Source organism: Dendropsophus ebraccatus, chromosome 14, assembly GCF_027789765.1.
Source record: "Dendropsophus ebraccatus isolate aDenEbr1 chromosome 14, aDenEbr1.pat, whole genome shotgun sequence".
NCBI classification, from domain to species: domain Eukaryota; kingdom Metazoa; phylum Chordata; class Amphibia; order Anura; family Hylidae; genus Dendropsophus; species Dendropsophus ebraccatus.
This window is the reverse complement of record NC_091467.1, coordinates 30180185-30206396: the sequence shown is the minus strand read 5'-3', so window position 1 is coordinate 30206396 and position 26212 is coordinate 30180185. Positions and strand designations below refer to the sequence as shown.

The 26212-nt window shown below is 41.5% G+C and overlaps 1 protein-coding gene across 3 annotated transcripts in view; it reads left to right on the top strand.

Annotated features, from left to right (window-relative positions):
* Nucleotides 1-3437: 3437 nt before the first annotated feature.
* The window catches only part of ITGA2B (integrin subunit alpha 2b), a 34471-nt gene continuing 11696 nt past the window's right edge, over nucleotides 3438-26212 (top strand). Inside the window, exons 1-25 of one of the 3 annotated variants that reach the window (XM_069952025.1) lie at nucleotides 3438-3492; nucleotides 3563-3719; nucleotides 6276-6406; nucleotides 7058-7152; nucleotides 8281-8452; nucleotides 9796-9845; nucleotides 10442-10487; nucleotides 11416-11532; nucleotides 12805-12849; nucleotides 13865-13905; nucleotides 15006-15056; nucleotides 15434-15486; nucleotides 16424-16632; nucleotides 16835-17017; nucleotides 17096-17141; nucleotides 17483-17584; nucleotides 19392-19447; nucleotides 19787-19938; nucleotides 20025-20147; nucleotides 20627-20694; nucleotides 21544-21691; nucleotides 21964-22050; nucleotides 22914-22993; nucleotides 23245-23325; nucleotides 24619-24724. In XM_069952025.1, the coding sequence (XP_069808126.1) occupies nucleotides 3580-3719; nucleotides 6276-6406; nucleotides 7058-7152; nucleotides 8281-8452; nucleotides 9796-9845; nucleotides 10442-10487; nucleotides 11416-11532; nucleotides 12805-12849; nucleotides 13865-13905; nucleotides 15006-15056; nucleotides 15434-15486; nucleotides 16424-16632; nucleotides 16835-17017; nucleotides 17096-17141; nucleotides 17483-17584; nucleotides 19392-19447; nucleotides 19787-19938; nucleotides 20025-20147; nucleotides 20627-20694; nucleotides 21544-21691; nucleotides 21964-22050; nucleotides 22914-22993; nucleotides 23245-23325; nucleotides 24619-24724 (2382 nt within the window). In that variant the 5' untranslated portion in view covers nucleotides 3438-3492; nucleotides 3563-3579. The other 2 variants (XM_069952028.1, XM_069952027.1) reach the window with 2 other exon arrangements.

Below are 26212 nucleotides of genomic sequence, written 5' to 3'. Positions count from 1 at the left end.
TTCCAGTGTACGGCGCCCTTCTATCCACGGGTACCAGGCCTGGACCAAAGCACAGGAGGCCAGCTGGCCCGCCCCCATTGATTCTAATGGATCCGCGTCATAGAGGGGAGCGGACCAGCTGGCCGCCTGTGCTTTAGCCCCGGCCCGGTACCCGTGGATAGAATGGCGCCGTACACGGGAACCAGGGCGGGGTTAAAAAAATGGACTGCAGCACCGGCTTCTTTGTGACGGCGCTATTCTAGCCGTGGGTGATATTAAAGAGGATGTACCTGACGGTCCGGCTAAAAAGGACCGAAACATTATAAGTGTATAGTAGACCCGAACGGAGGTTAACATTATTTCTATATATTCTAAATCTACATTTCTATAAATCTATATTTATTAGTTGCCTTAGGGTGCCTATATACGTACCGTATTGCAGTGGATTTCCCTCACAGAATCTGCATGGTACAAACAAACGCACATAATACGCTGCTGCGGAAATACATTGCCATTGAGTTACATAGTAATCATTATTACAGAGGATTTCATTGCAAAAAACTCAGCGTCAAATCCACTGCGATACGTTATGTGGGAAGGCACCCTTAAATTAAAACAAAGCAGAGATACCGTTAAAAAGTTAAATTTATAGAAATGAGCAAACCTACTACAGCCACCAACTTCTTCAGCCACTAGCATTTAAATGATTTGATGAACCCATTCGTGTACTCTAGGTTTGCCAATGAAGCGCTGAAAAAAAAGGGGAATAAAAAGATCCCTGAAAAAATGTGCACTAATTTTGTTTCAACCAATTATAATAGCAATAATCAGATATTGGACAAAATACTGGTATTTACTAAAGAAAGACCCAGTTTTAAGTAAATTAATAGAAAAAAAAAGAAATCACCTTTCGGCGAGCAAGAACCATCAGAAATATTAGAGCCCCAAGTAGGATAAGAAATAGTACAAGCAGAATAAATACAAGAGATGCCATTGATAAAACTGGTGTGTTCAAGTGTAAAAAAAAAAAAAAGATGTATCAATATTGCACATGGGGGTAAGCTTGTTTAGATCAAATGTATCAGGAGTAGAGAAGAGCGAAGCGAATCAAAATTTACTGCAAATCGCACTGTCAATTCCCCCCAGTTTTTGAAGAAAATGTGCAAAAAAAACTAAATGGCGGCCGCACATGCTGTCTGGAGCGTCCTTAGCGCCCGTTCAGCAGCTGCAGGCCCCTCTGTGATAACAGCACCTCCCCCTCTATATAAGGCGGTTCATTAATGGAGGTGGCCAGTCGGCTGTGTGTGGAGGAGAGAGCAGGATGGCAGATAGAGCAGAGCAGGGCGAGACTAACAGCAATTTAGGGACAGAGAGGAGAGGAATGGCGGAAATTGGATGAATGACTAGCTGGTTGAAATTTTTTTAAATTGTAATTTTCCGATTTTTGACACTTTCACAACAACATGCTTTAACAAATTTACCTTTCCGTAATAATCCCAGTAGTGAAACTATTATAGTTTTTGCTGTTTTAATAAAATTCGACTGAAAATTTGCAAAGGTTGCGGAACAAATTTCCGGCTACTTTGCTCATCTTCAATCAGGAGCACAGTTTAAGTTCAAACAAAAGTCAGATTGTACTACTACTACTTTTGTTATTTATTAAATTGTGAATGTGGGCCCCAGTACATTGGACGCATGACACAACCACTACATGCACGTATAAATAGTCACAGATGCAACATGCATAAGGATTTCATAAAACAAAGGAACACAAACGAGTTTGCAACAAATTTACAATAATACCAATAAAACATGTTTCTGTTACAACTATAGATAGATGTATGTGTCTTTTAGATCTATAGAATGCACTGTGTAGTGCCAAATGAGTTGAATAAAACCATTGAACATGTGTGAAAGATACGGTAGAAACTTTATGTGGATTCCGTAGAATGGAGTCCATGGGACGGGCAATGAAATCCTCGGGAACTTCTCTGCGCGGATTCCTCAGTGTGTACCCACCCTTAAAGGGAACCTGTCAAACCCCGCCCCAGCCAACCCCAAACGCCGCCCCCCCCCCCCGTGTCGGGGTGACCGTCTCCCGACCCCCGTTAGAGCAGCCTTTACTCAGCTAATCCCGCCGGGTCCCGCTTCTGGAGATGGTCGGGTCACGGAGATATCGGCGCCCGCCGCACGCGCTCCTCAGATTAGTCCAACGCTCATAGAGAATGATTGAGCGCTGGACTCTCCTGTCATTCTCTATGACTGTTGGTCTCATCTGAGGAGCGCGCGCACCGGGCTTTGGGCGCCAATATCTCTGTTACCCGACCATCTCCAGAAGCGGGACCCAGCGGGATTAGGTGAGTATAGGGTGCTCTAACGGGGGGTCGGGAGCCTGTCACCCCGTCACCGGGGGTGATAGGTCCTCTTTAAGCAGACGAGTTTTCTCTGTTAGGGCCCATTCACACTAGTAAAACGGGGAAACTTCAAGTGGAACACCCCCGTAGCTTAGAATCCCACCTTCCTCAGTGTCTCAATGTAATGTGTTACACGCCTCTGCTCTCCACTCAAAGAATTGACAAGTCAATTCTTTAAGTGGAGAGTGGAGGTGCATAACACATTATATTGAGAGACTGAGCCAGACGGGATTCCGAGCTCAGTGCACAAGGGGGGATTCCACTCTGAATTTCGGCCTGTTTTACTCAGTGTGAACATACCCTAAGAAGAATGATTCCATCGCTTTTTTACGTAGTGCGTTTTTGAGAATCCCACTCCACAGACAGCGCAGCAGGGAGTTACAGACGCCACTTGTCGTCATGATGATAGGGTGGGCATCCAAGAAGGTAATACAAGATTTTTTTTTATTTATTGGTTATATAAACTAAAGATATATATTGTGAACAACACCATTAATGCGCACAATGATATCAGAAGGTATAAGTAACCGAAAGTGGTTCCAGGGGCCACAGCTAAAATGTGTGTGTGTGTAAATATATATATATATATAATATATATATATATATATATATATATATATATAGCAGTTTGGAGTAGTGCGTTTTAGTGCTTGAAAAAGAAAGGCTTGTTTTTGATGTATATGTTTTTGTTTAATATATGGCTGAGTGTTCGCGTGTTTGACCGTTGACTGGTTCACATACGTTTTTTGGAAACCTCATATTGCACCTGCGATTTCCATTTTGAAGGGGAAATCTTTTTTTTTTTAGCACACCATTCTGTGTATTGGCTGTCTAAATTGGATTCTACATACTACACTAGAAGGCGCCATTCGCTCTTGTCTTTTTTTTTTTCCTAATCATTTAAAAGGTCTCTGTTTTTCTATTTTGGACATGGAGGGTGTGCTCTTCCTGGTGGAGGAAGTGGTGGTAACACATGAAAGCTCGTTAGAGATAAGACGCGTAATACATGAGTGAATATATTAGCTGACACATTTATGGATGTGGATGGATGAGTAGCAGGCTGAAGGTGGAAGTTAACACTACTCTAGTACAGGACTGGGTATGTGAATGAGGGGAAGATATTGTGATAAGTAGAGAAGAACTAAATACAAGAAGTTTTTGTTTTACAGATTTATGTGGTTACACCATGTTGTTGCATCTACTGCCCCTTCTCTTCTTGTATACCTTCGCTTTGAATCTGGAAACCCAGAATCCTAAAAACATCTCTGGACCCAAAGGCAGCTACTTTGGGTTTTCCATTGACATCTATGAGCCAGGAAACAATGAGTAAGTAGACTTAATAATTCTGAACTTAGAGCACATCCACCCCACTTTCTTCTGTAGCCTTCAGCAGCTTGTTTGTTGTAACCGGTGATGTGTTCTCTGATGGGGAGGTAGTCCATCCTGCAAAAATTCAGGGCCTTGGGAACGCTTCTTTTACACTTTGCACTGGCAATTTGTTTGCAGTATTTCTCTAGTAATATTTTTTTAACCAATTTTTGTCATCATCAATAGTTGTACTTGATTATGTCTGCCTATTGCACTTATTTATTGCCAGGTTTATTGGCAAATTATAAAATATTCTGGATTATTGGATGATCACACTTTGTATGCTACTAGGACTTCAAAGGTGTTATCCAGAATTAGAACAGTTCATACAGAAGTGTGGCTGCGATTGACCACCACGCTTTTCCACTATTGGTCAGAATGGAAGAAAACTAAGACCCAAGCTGTATAAACTCTTAAGTCGTCACTGTCATTTCAAACACCTGACTTCCAGCTATTGCTCTGTGTTGTACCGAAAATGTCTTCATACCCCCAGGGAAAAACACTCCAAAGTCTTGGTTCATAGGTTAATCCCTTCCCTGCAATCTATTGCTCACTCTAATTTGTTAGACTAAGGCCTTATTCACACGTCCCATAATCTACGGATCCGTATTCGAGTTAGTGCACATTGTTGTCTATTGGACTATTCACACAATCAGTAGATTACTAAGACGCAAACCAATGCTGAAAAAGAAAAGACATTTCCTTGTGCGGACCTAGATTTTTTTTGTACGGATCCTCTCGTAGAACACAATGGGATCCGCTATTTATTACGGATTGTTACCTGTTTGGCATCCGTATTTCCATAAAAAAATACGGATGAGTTATAATTGACATGTTGAAAAAAAGAATTCACAGAAAAACGGATGCACTACATATGCTCAATCCGTAATTTTTAGCGGATTGTACAGGTGGATAGCAGGAGAAAATGAAAAAAAATAAATAAATACTGGACGTGTGCATAAGGCCTAAGTCCATCCCAGAAAAATTAGGCCAGGCCTACTTTGTGCTATGTGCAGGAGAGAAAGAAAGCCTGAGCTATGTACCTGGATCCTATGTATGCCTTCTCCAGAGGATCCTCACTGGCCTGCAAGGTAAATCAAGGCTTTCCTCTCGTCTCTGACCACACACAAAAGTTCTGGCAGCTGGAAAACCACAGCACTCTTCAAAATAGTGATGAAGCAATACATTGATTTACAGTTCAACTAGATTAAATGAATGCGTAGAGACAAATTATGAATAGGCTTTATGCATTTCATCTGGTTGTATTTTAAAGGAGAAGTCCAGGCAAATCGATTTTTTTTTTGTGCTGGGGAGGAAGATTAAAGAAATAACGTGTTCTTACCTCCTCCAGCACTGGTGGCCACGTACTGCTGCTCCAGTCCCTATGGCCTTGTCCGCTTTCTGGTCTGAGTTGGGGCCCTGGTCGTAACGTGTGCAGTCAGCAGCCGTAGCAGGGGTACTGCCTCAGCCGCTGACTGGCTGAGCAGACCACACATGTCACGACTTGGGTCCGGCTCAAACCAGGAAGTGTCCAGGGACCTGGGCAGTGTTATATGCGGCAACCAGCGTTGGAGCCGGGGAGGTAAGAACATGTTTTTTTTTTAATCCTCCCCAGCGCTTTAAGTCAATGTATGTGTGTACGGAAAAAAAATTCATCACTAATGCAATTTTTAAAAGTGCCATAGTTTTCCTACTCTCCACATCAATGCTGAAGAACCTCTTTCCATAGAGCACCTGATATCTGGATAGTGTGGGGTTATAAGTTTACTTTAAAGTTCTGGCAGCTGTCCCATGCTGGTGTTCCTTCCGCTGTGTGTACACAATGCTGCCTCCTGAAAGTAATTTCCTCCCTTCCCCCTAGCTTCTCAATTTCAGCAGCTGCAGTTCTGACCTTACGCATCTCTCCTGGTCCCATAGGCTTCATTCTATGATTTGGCAGATTCCGCTGTTCGTCCAAAGAAAGAGCTGGTTAATTCTTTGGGCAGATGGTGGAATCTTCCAAACATAGAATGAAGCCTATGGGACCAGCGCAGATGCGCGTAGGGGCGGGCTGCGGAATCTGAAGCAGGTGATCCGTCGGGATTCTATAATGTAGACATGCACTAACCCCTTGCGAACCCAGTGCATCAGTATCTTGCTGCCCAACATGGCATCTTATAGTAGTGTACTGTAAAACATCCTCCAGCACAGTGCTAGCCCATTAATTCCTTTTGCCAACACTATGTCACGGCATAGCAGTAAGGAGTATGTGTTGTGCTTTTATTGACCAGAAAACTAAGGGAAAAGAAGTCCAGGCATGTGTAATACTGTCAAACAGCTTAGCTTTGGTCCTGTAGCCTGAAATGGAGAGAATGGATATAGGTGTGCAACATAGAGGGGACTCTTGGGGCATCAACAGAAAAATAATCAATGGATATTGCAAACTTGCTTTATATCACATATACTGTTGATTTAGATTTTGAAAGTTATAACGACAGGTACACTTTAAGCTTATGACAACTTTTCTTTTCTTAGGTTAAGCATTGTTGTGGGCGCTCCAAAACTGAATACATCTCAGCCCGGTGTCACTAGTGGTGGAGGCGTCTTCCTGTGCCCATGGCAGTCTACCAGCAATGACTGCTCCATCATCCCATTTGACCAAACAGGTGCAGTATTACTGTGCAGATGGTAAAGTATATTATCTGTATGTTTTGTCAGCAGCTCCTGTGCCACATGAGAATAGCAGTAGAGGTGACATGATTGGTGATGCACAGGGGTTGCAGGTACAGATTTTGAAGCACGGTTTTAAAGCGAAAATGGATGCCTCATGATAATCTGCCTAATCATGCCTATTCGGCAGATTATTGCTTCATGCAATAGAGACAACAATCAGCTGATGACAACGAAAATCGGCTGATCGTGTCTTTTGGTCCTGAACTAAAATCGTCGGCCGCTGACTGTGCATCACTACGAATAATAGCAATGCACCACCGATGGCTGATGACTGTGTAAAAAGAAAAAGTATTTACGTCATGTGACTTCAGTCCCTAACATGGCGCATGCTGCAGTATATTCTATTCTATCTGATTCATATGGAATCTATCAAATTAGGAATGTTAGTTTGAGATGTGCAGACCCACAGAGGTCTAAGGACTTCTCCATTTTGCTGGATCCACTTCTGGCTTATTATGCAAACTAGAGCCTTTTATTTCCAAAAAAATGCTCTGTGTTAAACCAGCCTAATACAGCCATATGTATAAGTCCTAAACCTGTCAACTGTTCTCATCATTGCTAACGTTGTTGTATCTATTCCACAGGTGACATACACAACACCAGGAATAATATAATACAGGTTTTTAAGTCTCACCAGTGGTTTGGAGCAACAGTAAGAACCTGGAAAACTAACATTCTGGTATGCATGTTATACAATACATACTAGATATGAATCTAGATTGACGATGAATTTAAGGTGTAAGTGTCATTAAATTTTTTTATTGCAAAAATCAATAGTACAAGCAATTTAAAAAAAACCTTTAATAGGAAAAAAAAAGCTTCTTTCTGTACTCAAATACTTTATCTGTGCATTATCAGGCAAAGCCGTCTTCATTAGGGTGCGTGCACACTGCGGGCATGTCTGCACGCGTGTCAGAGACTTCATTCTATGCACGGGCGGATAATGAATCTGTCCAAGCATAGAATGGAGTCTATGACACGGGCGGAGACGCGTGCCCCCCACCTCAGTCCACCGGCGGGTGCGAGCTGCGGAATGCGCAACGGGTTATCCGTCCCCATTCCGCAATGTTCACGCACCCTTAGAGAGCAGCAAAGTTAAGACTTGTTTGCTGAGTCAATTCTAACCTATGGAGGGGGAAGGGGCCGAGGGGGATGAGTGAGCAGGAAGAGGTAACAAACAGCCCTGCTGTTTGCAGACTGGGCACATAAAACACTGTATTTAGAGGTCAGAAAGGTCAGTGCTTATCTGGGAGCTTGGTGAGAGAAGATTGCAAAATGTAAAGTTTTGCAGGGCTGACTTTTCTCCTCTTCGTGCTCACTAATCCCCCACATAGCCCCTCCCCTCTCCATAGAGCATAATGGACACAGAAATCCTGCTTCTTCTAAGTGAGGGGGGGAGGTAGGAAAACAGCTTTTTGTGTATGGAAGGAAACTCTTGCTTATTAAAACCCTATTACAGAGTTTCTTAAAATGGTTTGTACTACTGATATTTATTGATTTCTGAAAAGTGACATTTAAATGACAGTTACGCTTTAAGTTTTTATTGGTAAGGGTCTTAATGTTCAGGCCGCAACTGATCAGTAGACTGAGCAAAGAGATACATGTACTGCCATTTGTCCCTCTCCCTGATCTGTGTTTATGTGAGCCAGGTTGCCAGTTAAGCTGAAATTTTAGGGTATGGTCATCATTTAACTTACGTTTGTGGCCATCTTTAGAGTTAGAGCATGTAAATCCAGCCTAATATGTATGATACTGAACATGTGTATGACTTGATATTCAACATATTCTCTCCACTTTCTGCTTTCAGGCTTGTGCCCCCTTGCAACATTTTACTTTCCAACTTAGCGGAGACAGATTCAATCAGTCCGGAAAAACTCCCACTGGGGCTTGTTACTTGACTACAGATCTGAAGAATAGCTATGAATTTGCTCCATGTCGAGAGCGCAAAGTAGAGTATACCTCTGCCCTAAGGAATTACAGTACGGCTGTTGGACTACATATATATATATATATTCAAGAAAATATATACTTTACATGTTCAAAAGCATTTGTCATATATAAAAAATTGTCATATGATAGTTTTGATAAGGGTCTCAGTACTGAGACCACCACCAATCTAGATATAGCTGGGAGAAACGTGTAGTTGTGTGCTTGCCCCCCCCCCCCCCAAATTATTGCTCAATCTGTCTCATTGCAGGAAACAGGCTCCATAGTTTTATACTCCAATTAGTCAGTGCTAGTGCCATGCCGGGGAGGGAAGCGCTCAGCTGTATGATTCTTCAAGTTATATCTAAAGATTGGTGGAGGGTTGATCACTGAGACCCCAACCAATTAAAACGTCTGTATGACATAAGTTTAAGAAGGGTTTTCCGAACTTGCAAAGTTCTCCCTTATCTGCACTATATGGGATGACGATCTGATCACTAGGGCCCTTGACGATATTGAACACGACCATGAAGAAACACTAATGTGCACACTACTGAGGCCTTTTGATTTAAACTTTGTCTGCTGTATACAATTTTTTAAAAATTTTAAAGTGTTTTTCTGTGAAGCAGAAGACTTCTGAAACCTCCTGCTCCCCGACACTGAGATTGTACGTTTCGGCAGTATGCCTTCAGAGATGCGGAGATATGCATATCCTAATCGCACATGGTGTCCAATAGCTGACCCCTTTGTTCTTGGAGAAAAAAGTTGCAGCCAGAGCTCTCTAGCTGCGGATTACCCCTCTCTTCCCCATAGAGAACACGGGAACGCTCGGCCGTGCTTAATGTTTCTGTGTATGGAGAGGACGGGAGAGATAACTAACAGCTGGATAATCGCTTGGCCGCCAGTTATTGAAGGTGTAAGACCACCTTTAGGTGTCATTCACGCTAACATCAGAGGCTTCCCCAGTAGCCTCAGTTTTGACAGGAACAAAAAACATAGCATATTGTCCTGTTCTTTCCATCCAAACAATGGAATCCAACAAAGCCCATTACAGTCAGTGGGGTCCATTAGGCACAGTTGTGGTGCATCATTTAATAGGCCAGACACTGTTTTTATGGTTTCTATTGTAACCTTAACAATTTTGTGATCTGAGCTTTTCTCACCCATATCTATAGATTTTGATACTGGAATTGTGTAAGAAATTGATCTCATAATAAACAATTTGTACTGTAGCTTAGATTTTCCTTCTAGTAATGGGTCGCCTACTCGCCTTTACTTGTCTTTGTGACTAATATAATGGCGCCACCTGCAGATTATTTTGTGAAACTGCATATGTATCAACATATGATATAGGCACAACTGTATATTAACACATACATTGTCCTGTCATACACAGGGAATGATAAACGCTTCTGTGAGCTGGGATTCAGTGCAGAAATAAGCAAGGTGAGTTCTAATACAGATAGATTATAGCAGCTCCAGTATATATACTTATATACTTGTCATCTATGACTTCAGGAAGAATAAAACATACATGAATAAATCTGTGTTATGCTGCTTTACATGGCCAGAGGAGGCGGTGTATGACACTGATTTTCTTTGAAAATTTTTAAATCCCTGTGTCAGGCTCCACCCCCTGTAATTCTGATACTCCCACCAATCAAATGTTTGACGTGTTGCTAGGACATGCCATGAGTTTGTTAAAGAGACAGACACCCTTTAAATACAGGTAACCATTAAAAATAAATAAAAATAAATAAATAAAAACCAACTCTCCTATGTCAAAAAACTAATGGAGAGTTATGGCTCATATAATATAATGATTTTTATTAAAAAAATAATTGCTTGATGATTAAGGTCTAAAGGCCTACCATGGACAATCCATTATCACAGCACCAGTTCTCACTGAAATCACTGGTCACCTTGCTGGTGAGGAGCACAATAGACAGAAGTAGATTACCCAGACATTGTGGTTTGGAAAGGCTTATAAAATCAGTAGTTTGGAACCATTCACCCCAAGGATCCTGGTTTGTTTTCTGCAGGACGGGACACTGTTAGCAGGAGCACCAGCTGGCTACTTTTTTGATGGTAAGTTTCCACTCTATTTCTCCTCTCACCTGTAGTACAGACATTATGAATGTCCCCCGTAATACAGAATGTCGGGTGACCTGGTGGAAAGCGACACTTTTAGAGAACCTAGACACGAATGGCTGTGCTGCACATTGACATGCAGAAAATCAGCAGTGTATTTTATTAGCAGCAAAGTGCATGGGATGTCTCCTCTACGTGCTATGAAACAAAAGTAAAGAAAATCTGCATGCAAATCGACCAGCAGTGCAGATTTTATTGCAGACATTTATATTTGCAAATTTTTATATTGGCTTAATATACATATTCATCTTAAATTCATTTTGCTGTGGAGTAGTTAGAAGTAAAAAACAAAATCTGCAACCATTTCTTTTATTCTTTTCTTTTATTTATTTATCAACATATCCTGTGATCATTGTCTGTGCAGGTCAGGCTTTGCCTAGTGTAAAATAAGAGTTGCTTTTGGCCCAATATTAAATGGTCATTGACGTTTCAAACAACTTCCCTCCATGTGCTAGCCTATATGATCACTCTGCACAGTGAGTGGTGATTACTGTCATCACTCGCTCTGCTTCTAGTTTCTAGTACAATTATCGTGCGCTGTAGAGAGACATTAAAATATACAGGTGAACATAGCAGGGGATTGAAACCTCAGGGCTTATACAACCTGCAGTACCCGGCATAAACGTTAGTGGCAGCAGTGGGTTTTATGTCAAACACACTATACTTTTTTTTTATATATTATATAGTAATATAATTTTACTAGTAATGTATTAGGAAAGAAAATTGGAGGATTTAACCATACTATGTAGCTTATTAACAATCAAAAAAAGGACAGGTACTCTTCAAACTTTTGCAATGTAATTCATAGCTGCCATTTTCCCTTTGTGCTATTTACAGTAACCCCTTTTGTCTTTGCTGTGTATAGGCCTCTCCATGACTGTGCCCCTGTCATCTATTCAGAACGCTGCCAAGGACCCTCTACCAACTTTTCATAGACTGTTCACATCACCTGAGTTCACTGTTTCAGTTGATGCATATCAAGGTGTGTATCATTCTTTGAAAGTCTTCAGGATAAAGGGTGTAAATATGCAAATGGCAGATACGCTTCTCATCTGGAATCAGGACATATATCTTTATCATCCTGTCCTGCACCTAGCACAGTACAAGTCCAGGTTAGTCCAACCCATGTCCTCTTAAGCCCCTATTCCACGGGTCGTTAAGAGAAGCAAACAAGCTATTCAACGCGGCGGGGAGCTGCGGGGGGGGGGGGCTGCCGCCCGGGTGATCGCTGATCGTCCTGGCAGCCCAATGGATATAGCAGCGTCTGCTGCCGACGCTCCTATTCAACGGAGCGACGGCAGCAGATCGTTGCTTTATCAGTCGCTTGTTTTTCAACATGTTGAAAAACAAGCGACTGCAACGATCAGCCGACATGAACGATGTCGGCTGATCGTTTCCCTCTATTCCACGGTACGACTATCGTCCATAGCGGCCGATATCGACCGAATACGGACGATAATAGTTCCGTGGAATAGGGCCTTTACCCACCGCCTCTGAACCTGGTTGCATCAGCCTTTCCCCTTTAAGTGACAGAGGAGGTGGACTGGACCAAGCTGGGCTTTTACCATGCTGGGGAATGCCCCCTGGAGCTCTCAGACTCCTTTACATATTAACAAAAAAGCTTATATCTTAGCAATTAGCAAAGATATTCTCAACATGACGTTAAGGAACCTAATTCATATTTAATAGAGATGAGCAAACCTGGAGCATGCTCGAGTCGATCCGAACCCGAACTTTCGGCATTTGATTAGCGGTGGCTGCTGAACTTGGATAAAGCCCTAAGGCTATGTGGAAAACATGGATATAGTCATTGGCTGTATCCATGTTTTCCAGACAACCTTAGAGCTTTATCTAAGTTCAGCAGCCCCAGCTAATCAAATGCCGAACGATCGGGTTCGGATCGACTCGAACCCGAACCCAGTTCACTCATCTCTAAAACCATTTCTTACTTTTGTTACCATACGAGGCCACAGAGATAATAACATAGCTCCCATGTGCATTCTCACTAAGCTTTCCCGGACCCCTGAATGGTAAATTATACAGGGATCCATGCACACTCTTACATGGCTTGTCATTCAGGATTCATGCCATGTATGATGACTACTCTTTTAATGCTGATTTTAACCTCTGTGACTTTATGGCATAAATGCACTGCAGCGAAATCAGCTGGAAACTGTGTGAAGGTTACACGTATATGTCTGACTGGATGTATATAACAGACCATGTTATTGGTTTTCTCATCTTCTACTTACAGGCTTCTCAGTTGCTTTTGGAGAATTTTCACAAGATAGCAATCCAGGTATTGCACATGTTGGATGAACTTATCTATGATTGGTGGGAGCTATTTTGGAACATATTTTATTATTATTGACACTGGTGTTTTGCGGGAACTATTTAATGAAGATGCCAGTTGGGGACCTGTGAGGCGTCTGTTTCTCAAACTGGAGACTCTAATGTGCTTATCTTCTTGCTTAGTTGTGCAACGCGGCCTCCCACTTCTTTTTCTATTCTGGTTAGAGCCTGTTTGTGCTGTCCTCTGAAGGGAGTAGTACACACCGTTGTAGGAAATCTTCAATTTCTTAGCAATTTCTCACATGGAATAGCCTTCATTTCTAAGAACAAGAATAGATTGTCGAGTTTCAGATGAAACTTCTCTTTTTCTGGCCATTTTGAGCATTTAATTGACCCCACAAATGTGATGCTCCAGAAACTCAATCTGCTCAAAGGAAGGTCAGTTTTGTAGCTTCTGTAACGAGCTAGACTGTTTTCAAATGTGTGAACATGATTGCACAAGGCTTTTCTAATCATCAATTAGCCTTCTGAGCCAATAAGCAAACACATTGTACCATTAGAACACTGGAGTGATAGTTGCTGGAAATGGGCCTCTATACACCTATGTAGATATTGCACCAAAAACCAGACATTTGCAGCTGGAATAGTCATTTACCACATTAGCAATGTATAGAGTGTATTTGTTTAAAGTTAGGACTAGTTTAAAGTTATCTTCATTGAAAAGTATAGTGCTTTTCCTTAAAAAATAAGGACATTTCATTGTGACCCCAAACTTTTGAACGGTAGTGTGTGTGTGTGTGTGTGTATATATATATATATATATATATATATATATATGTGTGTGTATATATATATATATATATATATATATATATATATATATATATATATATATATAATATTATTTTTTAGGCAAACCAAGATTTTCAATAACTAAAGCGCAGTTATAATGAGCAAACCCCATGTCAATGCTTGCATCTAATATTTGTTTGTCTTTATTATAATAATTTTGTATTTTGCAGACCTTGTCATTGGAGTCCCAAACTATCTGGATGTTGGAGCAGTAAGTAAACTGCAAAAGTAGACTTTGTAACTTTTTAGTATTGTTTCCTACTGATGCTTATGGAGGCATTTCCATGTGTGGACATTGACTGACTGAGGTGCGGATTTTAAATCTGGAACATTAGATTATCCTATGGATACACTGCAGATTTATTGGATTGTGCTGCAAATCTGCAGTTGTGGGTTCAAATCACAGTAATGGTATCATAGAGACATATCAAATGTTCAGACCCCCCACCAATTAGAAGAACCCTGCAGGAGAAGTTCTCAGCTGAGCGCTGCTCTCCCCGTCAGGAGAGAGAAAATAGGCTTTATAGGCTTTATAGACTCCTGCCACAAAAAGGGGTGAGGAGTGCTCAGCTGAGCAAGAAGGCATAAAAAATATGCTGTAGATATGAGCGTGACTTAAGCTTGCCATAGGATGTATCCATGTTTTCAAGGACTCCCTAAGGCAAAAAAACAAAACAAAAAAACTGTTTTCAGATCAACTGGTGTCAGAAAGTCATACAGACTTGTAATTTACTTATATCTAAAAAATCTCTGGTCTTCGAGTACTTATCAGCTGCTGTATGTCCTGCAGGAAAGGGTGTATTCTTTTCAGTCTGACACAGTGCTCTCTGCTGTCACCAGGAACTGTCCAGAGCAGGAGAGGTTTACTATGGGGATTTGCTACTCCTCTGCTTAGTTCAAAACATGGACAGAGGTGGCAGCAGAGAGCACTGTGTCAGACTAGAAAGAATACACCACTTGCTGCAGGACATATAGCAGCTGATGAGTACTGGAACCAGTTGATTTGAAAGAAATGTTTTTCTCCAAACGACCCCTTTTATTTCATTTTCTCTCTGCAGTAATGATGTTCTTAGCTACATGCTTACCAATATTTTACTTTTTTTATTATTATTATTATTATTATTATTATTATTTATTTATAAAGCGCCCTTAGTTCCAGAGCGCTATACAATAGATAGGCAACAGGCAGGAACAATACAAGATCAGAAAACATTACATGAAGGCAAAAGACAGACTGGTACATGGGGGAAGAGGACCCTGCCCGCGAGGGCTCACAATCTATATTTTACCTTACTTTTGTTTCTATTACAGGTTCAGATATTTTCTAATTCACGTCTTCTTCCAGTCATTAAGGGGACTCAGGTTTGTGGTTGTCTTTTTAACTCCTGTCTAGTGGATAAGGGCATGGACATGCTTTAGAAACGGCCTTCCTTTTTGATAAGGGGGATTGTATTAGTCTCAGTTGCAAATTTTGATGCATGCTGAGGTCCACAACAGATTATATTATGACTGGAGTATGAACATCAGGCTTAGTAAATTTCCCCCAATGTTTACTGTAAGGTAGACAGTCCACCATGGCTGCAGAAGGCCGTGACCTTCATGTTCTGTTTGTTTTTGTACTTAAACTGACGTGATATGGTGCATGTGGTCCATAGCCACCACACCAGCACTTATATCAATCCAGTAGAGCATTGCTGGGCAGGTCTGTATAGTGAAGGTGTGTGATATATTCCTTTCAGGTGGCTTCATACTTTGGTTATGCTGTAGCTGTCACTGATATTGACAATGATGGGTGAGTAAATAGCCACAGTCCGTTCATTAACTTGCCAGTGTTTGATGTAAGGTGCTGCAATATTTGTTTCAATAGTATATAGAGACATCTAGTGGTTGATTTGAGGTAATGCAACATAAGAACTAATGGCATCAAGCAAGAGGAAGAGTTGATATGGTTGATCAACAGTACGGCTGACTGCATAGTCCCTACAAGGATTGTCCCTCAGCTTGTTTACAGCCCTAAGCAACCAATGTCAGCACTGATAAGAGTCAACCCCTTTATCACTAGACGATGATACCATTTAGGTGCTGTCATATTGTGTACTCAGATCCAATGTAGAGCTATGCTCTCCCATGGTTACAAACCACAAACAGAATTTGTGATAAATTACCAGACCCAGGCATTTTCAATCTCTCTCCATATTACAGTGTGTAGCTCCCCTCAGTACATGGCCCCCTGTGAAGTCCCCCCTGTCAGTATATGGTCCCCTGTGAAGTCCCCCCTGTCAGTATATGGCCCCCTGTGTAGTCCCCCCCCCATCAGTATATGGCTCCCAATGTGGTCTCCCCCCCCCCTTACAGGGCCAGTGAGCACACTTAAAACAAAACTCACCTCCTGCTCGCTTCTCTGTCGCTGCAGTTCTCCCAGCACTGCTCTCCCCTGTTCTCTTCTGGCACAGGCAACATGTGTTACAGACACTGCCTGCATTGAAATTGTAGACTTCTGGTGCAGGCAGCTTCTATAACACACATTGCCTGTCCTGGAAGACAGAAGAGGAGAACACATGTCGGGAGAGCTGCAGCAACGGTGGAGCCTGTTGGACATGATTTTTTTTTCTTTACTCTTTGATGCCGGTAGTTTGGATACCTGTGAGCCCCCCAGAAGCCTCGGGCCCCGGGCGGCCACCCAAACCACCCACATTATAATCCGCCACTGGTCATACATCTTCTTGCAGGTACGATGATCTCCTGGTTGGAGCGCCTGTTTTCCTAGAGCGCCGCACTGGTGGGAAGTTGAAAGAAGTCGGACAAGTTTACGTGTTTATGCAGAAGCCCACAAAATATTTTGGCAAAGATTACCAGGTGCTTAGCGGGAACCATGTTTATGGCCAGTTTGGTGCATCAATTGCTCCATTGGGAGACCTAGATCTCGATGGATACAATGGTAAGAACAAGTTGATCCTTATGCTGGCCATACATTCTTGCACATAAGCTGCTGCCAGAGGAGTTTAGGCTTTCTGCCCTCTTCCCATTCAGAATGCATGCACAATATGTAGAGAAGATATCTGGTGGCTGAGCGTGTATAGCGATCTTTAGCCATTGTCACTCTCATAGTCACACGCTATGCTTGGTTTTTCTCATCCTAGATGTGGCTGTCGGCTCTCCATTTGGAGGAAAATCAGGAGGAGGGTGTGTGTATATTTATAAAGGGGAAAAGTCCGGGCTATCGGCACAACCATCACAGATCCTAGAGAACCCCCTATCAACACCTTCTAAATTTGGATTTACACTCCGAGGAGGAAAAGATATAGATGATAATGGGTATCCAGGTAATAACCAACTTGCAGTCTCATTTAATCCATTGCCTCTCATTCTCTCTCATGTATTCTGATTTGTGCCTTGTGTAGATCTGATTGTCGGGGCATTTGGAGCAGACACGGTGTATGTGTACAGGTGAGAGAGTTTACACTTATGGGTTGTTGCTAGTCAGATGTAGCTTCATAACAAAGTTATCAGTAATGGGATTTGGGTTTGTGGATCATTTATCAGTAAGAAATATTACAGGGTCCTCTTTGATGCACATTAGTGTATATATTCTGCAGGCTACCACATGCACTGTCAGCTATTCTTCTCAGATTCCTATATAACAAACTCCTAGCTCTCCTGAAATAAGATAGCATTACTGAGCGACCCACGTGTAACCGAAGATCATTGGCCCAGCTTTGTGGCTTCCGCGCCATTGGTTATTTATCATTTTTACCTGGGTTAGTCATGATTTTGTTCTCTTTTCATAGAGCCCAGCCTGTTGTTGCCCTACATGCTTCTGTCACATTTTCACCTGTAACCTTGAACCCTGATGAGAAGCTTTGTACATTTCATTCCAAAAACGTCACTTGGTAAGAGCACAGCCATTGGCCATTATTGTATGGTGTGACTGCGTAGATTGTGCTAAATACAATATTGTATCTAGTCAAAGAGATTAATAAGGTGCGTACTGAGTGAGGACTGGTCAAGAGTGCAAAAAAAAGCATGGTGGTAATGAGAGTTAGAGGGTTATCGAGAGTGAGGGACCCCCTATGTATTATAGCCATATGTCCTTGTAGGTCATAGAATAACCCTTTAGGATGCATTCACACCTACAGGATCTGCAGTAGATTTGATCTAAATACACTTATTTAGATCAAATCTGTTGCGGATCCTGTACGTGTGAACGCACCCTTAAAGGGTTGAGGCTTGCATGCACACTTTAAAGTCTTGTTCTTATTCATAATAAAATTGATATGTTATAGAAACCAAAGTTTTAGCGGTCAGGCTCTGGGGGATCACCAGGTCTCATAGACACATAGGGGGAGATCCATCAAAGGGTGTAAAATTTAGACTGGTGCAAACTGCCCACAGCAACCAATCACAGCTCAGCTTCCAGCTCTGGTGAAAGAAAAGAGGAGCTGTGATTGGTTGCTGTGGGAAGTTTGCACCAGTCTAAATTTTACACCTTTTGATAAATCTCCCCCATAGAGTGGGGGGAGAAGCATTGTGCTGCCAGCTTCCCTGTCTTCTTGTTGTTCTGTCTGACCGCTCAGATCCTGACATCTCAAAAGGTTTTTTTTTTTTTACAGGCATGTATGCTTTAACATAGAGAGTTATAACTTAAACTGATAGTGGTTTCTAACTAGGGATGCACCGAAAAATCGATACTACTATCGATTTTCAGGGCAAAAAAATAATTCGGTACCAGGATTTCCTGGTATTCAATACTTTGTTAAGCTACAAAATAGCGTAGCTTAACATAGAATTAAGTACAGAGAACATGACAGAGGGGTTGCGGGAGGTAGTGCACTGGCTTCCGGGTCAATGTCCACGTGTATATATACGTGCACACACACGCATACATATACATGTGTGTATATATATATATATATATATATATATATATATATATATATATATATATATATATATATATACACTTTGTATAAAATTGGTGCCTGCATCCCATATAGTACAGCATCCTGCTTATATTGAGGACCTGGGCAGCACACCACACATTAGAGATTACACAGACCGCCGCTCCCCAGCAGACAGGCTTAGATACATTAAAGATTATACCCATGATAGGATTAAACAGAGAATCTGAGCAGACTGTATCACGCAGGGCAGCTACATCACATCCTAGAAAAAAAAATGTAACAAAAAAGTAATCAAAACCATATACAAACATGGTACCAATCAAAGCCACAGATCATGGTGCAAAAAAATTTATAAAAAAAAGAAAAAAAAAAAATTGTCAAATAAAAGGAACAGAAATTGTATCACTGTAATAGTAGGTGCTGAAGAATATAGATAGCATGTCAGATGTATCACACAGTGAACAGTGTAAAAGCTGAAGGCGTTATGTCTGTGTTTTTATGGGTTTTTTTTAATAGGTTATTTATTGAAATAAAAAATGTTGGTATTGGTACCGAATAAGAAATTCTTGTATCGTAACATCACTATTTCTAACTATAACATAACTGCAAATTAGCTATTCAATATTCATCTGCTGTAAGCATTGATAATAGCCATGTGGCTCCTGCAGTCTCAGGTATATTCATACCTGAGTAATCATAGAGCCTCAATACATACAATCTGCATAAGTTGTTACCATTCTCTCTTATGGGTCCACAATGGAAGATATTACCATCACTAATCCATTTCCTTTTCCAGCTTTGATGTGATCATCTGCGTCCAAACCTCAGGGAAAAGCCTGCCCAAAACATTAAGTAAGAAAAATATGTATTTTCTCTATAAAATTTTCAAAATGCTGTACAGTGGATTGTCTATGCCAGTGTGTGCTAAAACACCCATCATTATCAACAGTAGCCTCTAGCCTTATAGGTTGGCCTGGGCTATACAATTGTTATGCATTTGTGGACAGTGTTCTCTCTTTGAGGATCAAATAGCCATGTGGTCATTTTACCTTCCCACCTTCATGGGCCCTTTGACATGGAATGGGAGGCAAAAGATCACTGTAGCTACGCTCTTATTGGGCCCCATAGCTGCTGCTTATATGGCATGAACTAGGACATTTAGACATGTTTTTTCCTTGTGTTACTTTTTAGATCTTTTGGCTGACATTCAGCTGGACAGCCAAAAGAACAGAATTCTACGTAGAACCATGTTCCTTAATTCTACATCATCTAGCAAAACCGTATCCATTACAGTGACAGATAACAGGGCCCCTGTGTGCAGTAATGTCACAGCTTACCTGAAGGTGTGTATCAAGCACCTGATCATAGATGGATAGATAGATAAATATATGAGTGGCTACTGTAATGTGCCTATTATTGATCCCTACAGGATGAATCAGAGTTTAAGGATAAGCTTAGCCCCATTGCTGTCAGTGTCAACTTTAGTCTGGCTGCACAACCTGCAGATGTCTTATCTCCAGTAATATATGGAAATACCTTTCTTCAGGAGCAGGTGAGACAATGGGCATAAGGGGGATATCTAGGCTGTGCTTTCTGACTCTTAACTACATAGCGAGCCCCATTCTAGACCATAAATGATAGGAAAAATTAAGTTTTGCTTCAGTTCAATGTCTGCCTTCATCACTGATTTTGCAGGCAGGGCCACCAAAGGTTATTGTGAGTTGTCCTGTCTACTGAGAATAACGCTAAAGCAGGTCCTAAAATAAGTTACCTCAAAGTAAGTCCTGCCCAAGTCTCGTTCGCACAGTCTTATAAGTGCATAAGGTCTTTAAGCCACTACTTCTTCACTGTTGGCCCCAAGCCCTTATTTCTGCATTGTATCACCTCTACAAGTACAAACCATGGCGAGCAACACAAGTTAATGCAAACACAGTCTTGTGATCATTGGTTTCAGGCTTGGTGGACACTTAGCCATTGCTTCTGTATCCAGCTTTTTGCGCTACCTATAACTATCACCCTTTTGTATTCTAGATTCATATCCTTTTGGACTGTGGTGATGACAACATCTGCATACCTGACCTTCATCTGAGCGCAGAATGGTCAGTTCTGCTAAGATGGCCTTTACAGGCTCCTTGAAATTAGCTGATAGGTGTATGTTTGTACCACAATGCCAGGTTAATTGTGAATATTTGCCCCTTTGACCATGATGAAAATCCACAACAGAATGGACATGCTGCATATTGAAAAATCCACAGCATACACATAAAATCTCTTTACTTAGCTCAGAAAAGGCTGGTGCAAGTACTGTCTTTAGTAGATATGTCAACAGGTGAAGAGGGGAGCACTTGTAGGATACACTGCAGTGGATAGTGGTCTTCCTCTCTTCCTTGCTTATCCTGTGATAGGGTCTAAGGGTGACGTAATCATTTATCAGTCTGTAAGGTGCAGGATGCTTGAGTTGTAGCTTTGACTAGGCCTGGCCTGAAGCCCACTAGGTCCTAGAGGACAGTGGGGAATCCTGTTTGGATCATCCCCAAAGTCTGTAAAGTTTTCTTTCTTCTTATTTAACTCATTTGCATTACCCTTTAGGGTAGCTTCACACGTACCGTATCGCTGCGTGTTTGGTGCGATTTTAACATGCGAGTTTTGATTTTCACATGAAAATCATGTGAAAATCAAAACTCGCATGTAAAAGTTGCACTAAAAACGCAGCGACACGGTACGTGTGAAGGCACCCTTAGTTTGTGTTATCTAGGTATTCCTGCAACACTTCACAGGCGTACTCAGCCATCTTGTGACAACTCTAGGGAAGGGAAAGCTAGGCTGCTCTTTTCCTCTGCTTACTCTTTCCTGGCTGACATGGGTTCAGGTCATTCTATCAGATCAAGTATTTCCACAAACCACTGATCAGTCTATTTGTCTGATTTGTCTTCTATTCTTTTTCCAAGGAAAGGAGGGCCTCTGGTTATCGGGGTTGATAATGTTGCAGAAATCCAGTTCAGTGCCGCAAACCAAGGAGAAGGAGCCTATGAAGCCGAGCTCCACATCAGCCTTCCACCCGGGGCGCACTACATGCAGGTCTTAAGTAAGGCTGAGGTGCGTTGAATTGAACGTTCATATAGTCAATAGTAGGTCTACAATTGTGATGAAATGGAAAGCATCACCAGAAAATGATCTTATATATTCCAATGAAAATGCATTAAGAATTGTAGACGGTTGTGTCAGCAGCTGAAACCAAATGATAAAAAAATAATAGCCCTTTTCCGCAAACACTGACACTCCTGTCTTTAGTATATATAAGATATTGCAGCCTAGCACTATGCAAGTAATTTCTAATAGTAACTACTGTTTGATTTATGTTATTCTAGGAGAAAATAATCTGTACCCCCAGAAAAGCAAATGGGACTGAACTTGTTATTTGTGAGCTGGGGAATCCTATGAAGCACGGGGCAGAGGTGAGTTCTGCAAAATGTAGTGTTCACAGGTCCGTGGAAGATTGTGATTACTGTATAGCCTAGCCTTTATTTTACCATTACATAACTCTGGAGGGTGTTCTTTTTCTCCCAATGAGATGAAAAACCAAACAAGGGGCACTTCAGATGATGCGTTCACCATTTATTTAAAAAATATATATATATTGGTGCAAACACTCACCAATAGGTGGTGCCTTTTTTGCATAAACTGAAACTTTCACAAATGCAAAGGTGATGAGCCGCCATTTCCCAACAGCATGCCCCCTCTCTCTCACCCCATGACTTCTGTTAATGGGGTTTCACAAAGGACCGGGCCTACTGTGACAGACTGGCATCAGTGTCGGAGTGAAGGGACAGCATTCATTAGCATGTTGTAACAACTAAATTTGTTTCTGTGAAAGTGCATCTAAAATTGCATCGGAAGGTGGTCTCCTTAAAAAGTGACCACAATGCATTATATATGGTGAAACTGAAAATCCATCACACAAAATGTGGTCTGGAGGTTTCACTGTCTATATGTGTGTATGTGAAATTTGTATATTAGAGTTGAGTAAACTTTGCTTGATTATGTCTGAAACAGAGTATGCAGCATTTGATTAGCGGTGGCTGCTGAAGTTGCACATAAGGGGTCTGGACAAACTCGAGCATGTTTGAATTACGCTCAACTCTAGTCTATATGTATTTCATGGATTGTATAAGTGTGTTCATTTATATGTGCATTTGGGCTGTTTTTGTGTATGAAATGTATATGTTCGTTGCCGTAACCACCTTCCCATTTGCAAAAGGTCATTGTTTCCTGGTTCTGACTATTGGTTGTGAATGCTGTTTCCCTCCACATACTGTAGATACCTGGTACACTACAGCTGACAATCGGTAATCTGGAAGACAGTGGCGGCAACTTCTCTTTCCCTATGCAGATAAAAAGGTGAGGCTCAGGCTCCCTTGTAGGGCTCCAAACCCTCCCTCTTCATGGTAGATGACTATGAGTTTTTTTTTTTTGTTAGCTAAATCTCGTTCACTTACTATGGATAAACATGAGACGTAGATAGTTTGCAAGGCTGCTTTTTTCTATTGGCTGTGTCAGTTCTGGCAGCTGAGTCCTATTCGCGTAAAACCAATGCAGTAAAATGATGCCATTTTGCCAAATAAAAGCATGTCTTAATATTTTATTTCCAGTCGAAACAGTCACAATCCAAGCAGTCCAATGGTTTGGCTCTACAAGAACATCATTGTGAAAACATCACTTGATCTCAGAGGGTACGTTTATGGGAATTATTTTTAAAGTTACATACACCTGTTGTTAAAAAAACAGGTTAGTATAAAGTTAATCCAGTGTGGATAAGTTATCCTACTAATGTATGCAGCAAATGCTTAAAGGGGTTTTCTCAACTAACATAGTTACACTCATCATGTTAAATTTTACAATGAGCTGCCAGCAACAGGATGAATAGAGCAGCATATTAGGAGAAGGGGGCATCTTTGCTAAATGAATGTATTAGCAAAAATAATTTACTTGACTGGTACTACAAGTCTAACTATGTTAGCTGAGATGGGAATACCCCTTTAAATTACAGATGTGGGGAGAAAAAATAATAAAAGTAAGATTTTAATGACACTTAAAGGGAACCTGTTACATTGTACATGTAGTCAAATCTACCATCACGTTATTGAGCAGTGGGGGCCTAACGGATACAGTAAATAGATATTTTTGTGGGAAAAGATTAGTGTTTAGGAGTCTGATGGGAGGTTCTGTCATTGAATGGCACTGTCCAATGGACTCCTAACAGAATGAACAGTGATTTTAAAGGCGTTATCCAGCGCTACAAAAACATGGCCTCTTTCCCCCTCAGTTCCATTGAAGTAAATTGAGCTTAATGGCAAACTGCACCTGAACTGGAGACAACAGTAGGGGGAAAAGTGGCCATGTTTTTGTAGCGCTGGATAACCCCTTTAATGAGTAAGTTATGTTATACTACTGCCAGTAGGTTAAAGACATTGCTCTGGATAAGAATCCTGGTTCTCCTGTTTATCCTGAATATTGGAAATGAGTCTTGCTTTGAGTTGGTCTGAGCTGCACTACCAGTCACAGCTCATGGGCAGGAATAGTGCTGTTCTAGAATAAGAAATAGCAGATCCTATATGTTTACAATCTTATACAAGTCCTGGAAGTCTCTTATAGACCAGGTCCAGGTAAGTAGAATTTTCTGTTGATTTGTGGTGCAGATAATTCAATTGGATGGAGAGTAAAAAATCTGCAACTTTTCTGCAGCATGGATGTTTGTGCTTCAGGTGGATTTCACCTTTTCCAATTCACTCAATAAAATTTGCTATAAAACCTGCACATTTAGCTGTGGATTTGCGATACAATCTGTTACAGAAATTGTCCACCTTGCCTAGGTTTACCTAAAGAATGGTCAAAGCTGGTTTGGCTCTACCCTAGTGTAATGGATTTAGGACTGTACTCTTGTTTATTGTAGATAAGTATACTTAATAACTGGTGGATTGTAAGTGATCTGAGTGATGATGTTTAATTTTTCTTCCATGAACCAGGAGCATTCACCCTGCAGAAGTTATTCTTCCATTACCCAACTGGGAATCAAAAGAGGATTCAAAGAACCCCAGTGACAGAGGCGAAATGGTGTCTCAGATCTATGAGGTAAACATATTCCTGTTAGGTAGAAGCTAAGTCACCTGTATAGCCTAATCCCCACATGATAGGTATACAGTATAACCACTGCAACATATTCTTGACCTAATGTTGATGAATTTCTATGAGTGGTGATGCAGTGTCCCACTGGATATTTGTCTGTTTCTGTGGTTGGGTGTCATCAAGCAAATGCCTTATTTTTTCTCTGTATGTATGTGTGTGTGTGTGTGGGGGGGAGGGGTGTATTACACTCAAACCGATGTTTGCTGTTGTTTGTGAGCAATGATGGCGGCAGGAGGCAGCGGTGGTGCTCTGCAAAGTAGTGGAGGCATTGTCATGTATAAGTCTGCCACTGGGGTAGCCAGGGGGCTTGAGGCGGGGTGCCGAGCGGGTAATGGGAGATATGATAGGAGACATGGGTTATAATCCCTAACCAAGCCCATTGAAGAGACGGGAGGAAATGTGATCCTGGTCTCGGGAGGAGGGGGGCAGGAGGAAGGAGCAAGACCGAGTGGACACAAAGGGGGTGAGTCAGGAGAAAAAAACCAAAACGGTTCAGAACAGGTAATTACTTGCTTTGGGTATATGGAGCTGTGGGTGGGCTATTTAACAATGCAAAAAGGATTTTGGGTGGAATACCCCGTTAACACATACACAGTTGAGAGGAAGGAAGTTCACTGATTCTAGAGTTAGCCTGTCTAATGAGAGGCAGTGTGTTGAGGCAGTCTATCTAAAGTGAGGAGGGAAGGGGTACTTACAGCTCCTGTTAAGAATCTTGAACCACTTGGGGTGGGGGTAAAGTGTGTGTGTGAGTACGATTATGAGAGTGGGCAGAGAGTAATGAAGACAAGTGAATGAGATGTCACTACAGGGTTCTACCAGGATCCAGTTACCACCTGCTCCCAGGAGAAAGACAAGTAACTAGTGACATGATCAAGGGCCGGAGTAAAGTCCATCTGTTTCAGGTACCCTTAAAGCACCAAGCCTCAGGGCTTCCTCCCTGTTACCATCTGTTTTCTCCTGGAAACATGTATATGCTGCTCATCTCATGTTATTCTACTTAAAGGGTTTATCCAGCAAAAAAAAAAAATTCTTTCAGATCAACTGGTGTCAGACAGTTATATGGATTTGTAATTTACTTCTATTTAAAAATCTCAAGACTTCCCATACTTATCAGCTGCTGTATATACTGCAGGAAGTGTTGTTTATTTACATTCAGACACAGTGCTCTCTGCTGACACCTCTGGCCAAGTCAGGAACTGTCCAGAGCAGAAGCAAATCCCCATAGAAAACCTCTCCTGCTCAGGACAGTTCCTGACTCGACCAGAGATGTCAGCAGAGAGCACTGTGTCTGTATGTAAATAAACATTTCCTGCAGGATATACAGCAGTTGATAAGTATGGGAAGACTTGAGATTTTTAAATAGAAGTAAATTACAAATCTGTATAAGTTTCTGACACCAGTTGATTTAAAAGAAAAAAATTTTGTCGCTGGACA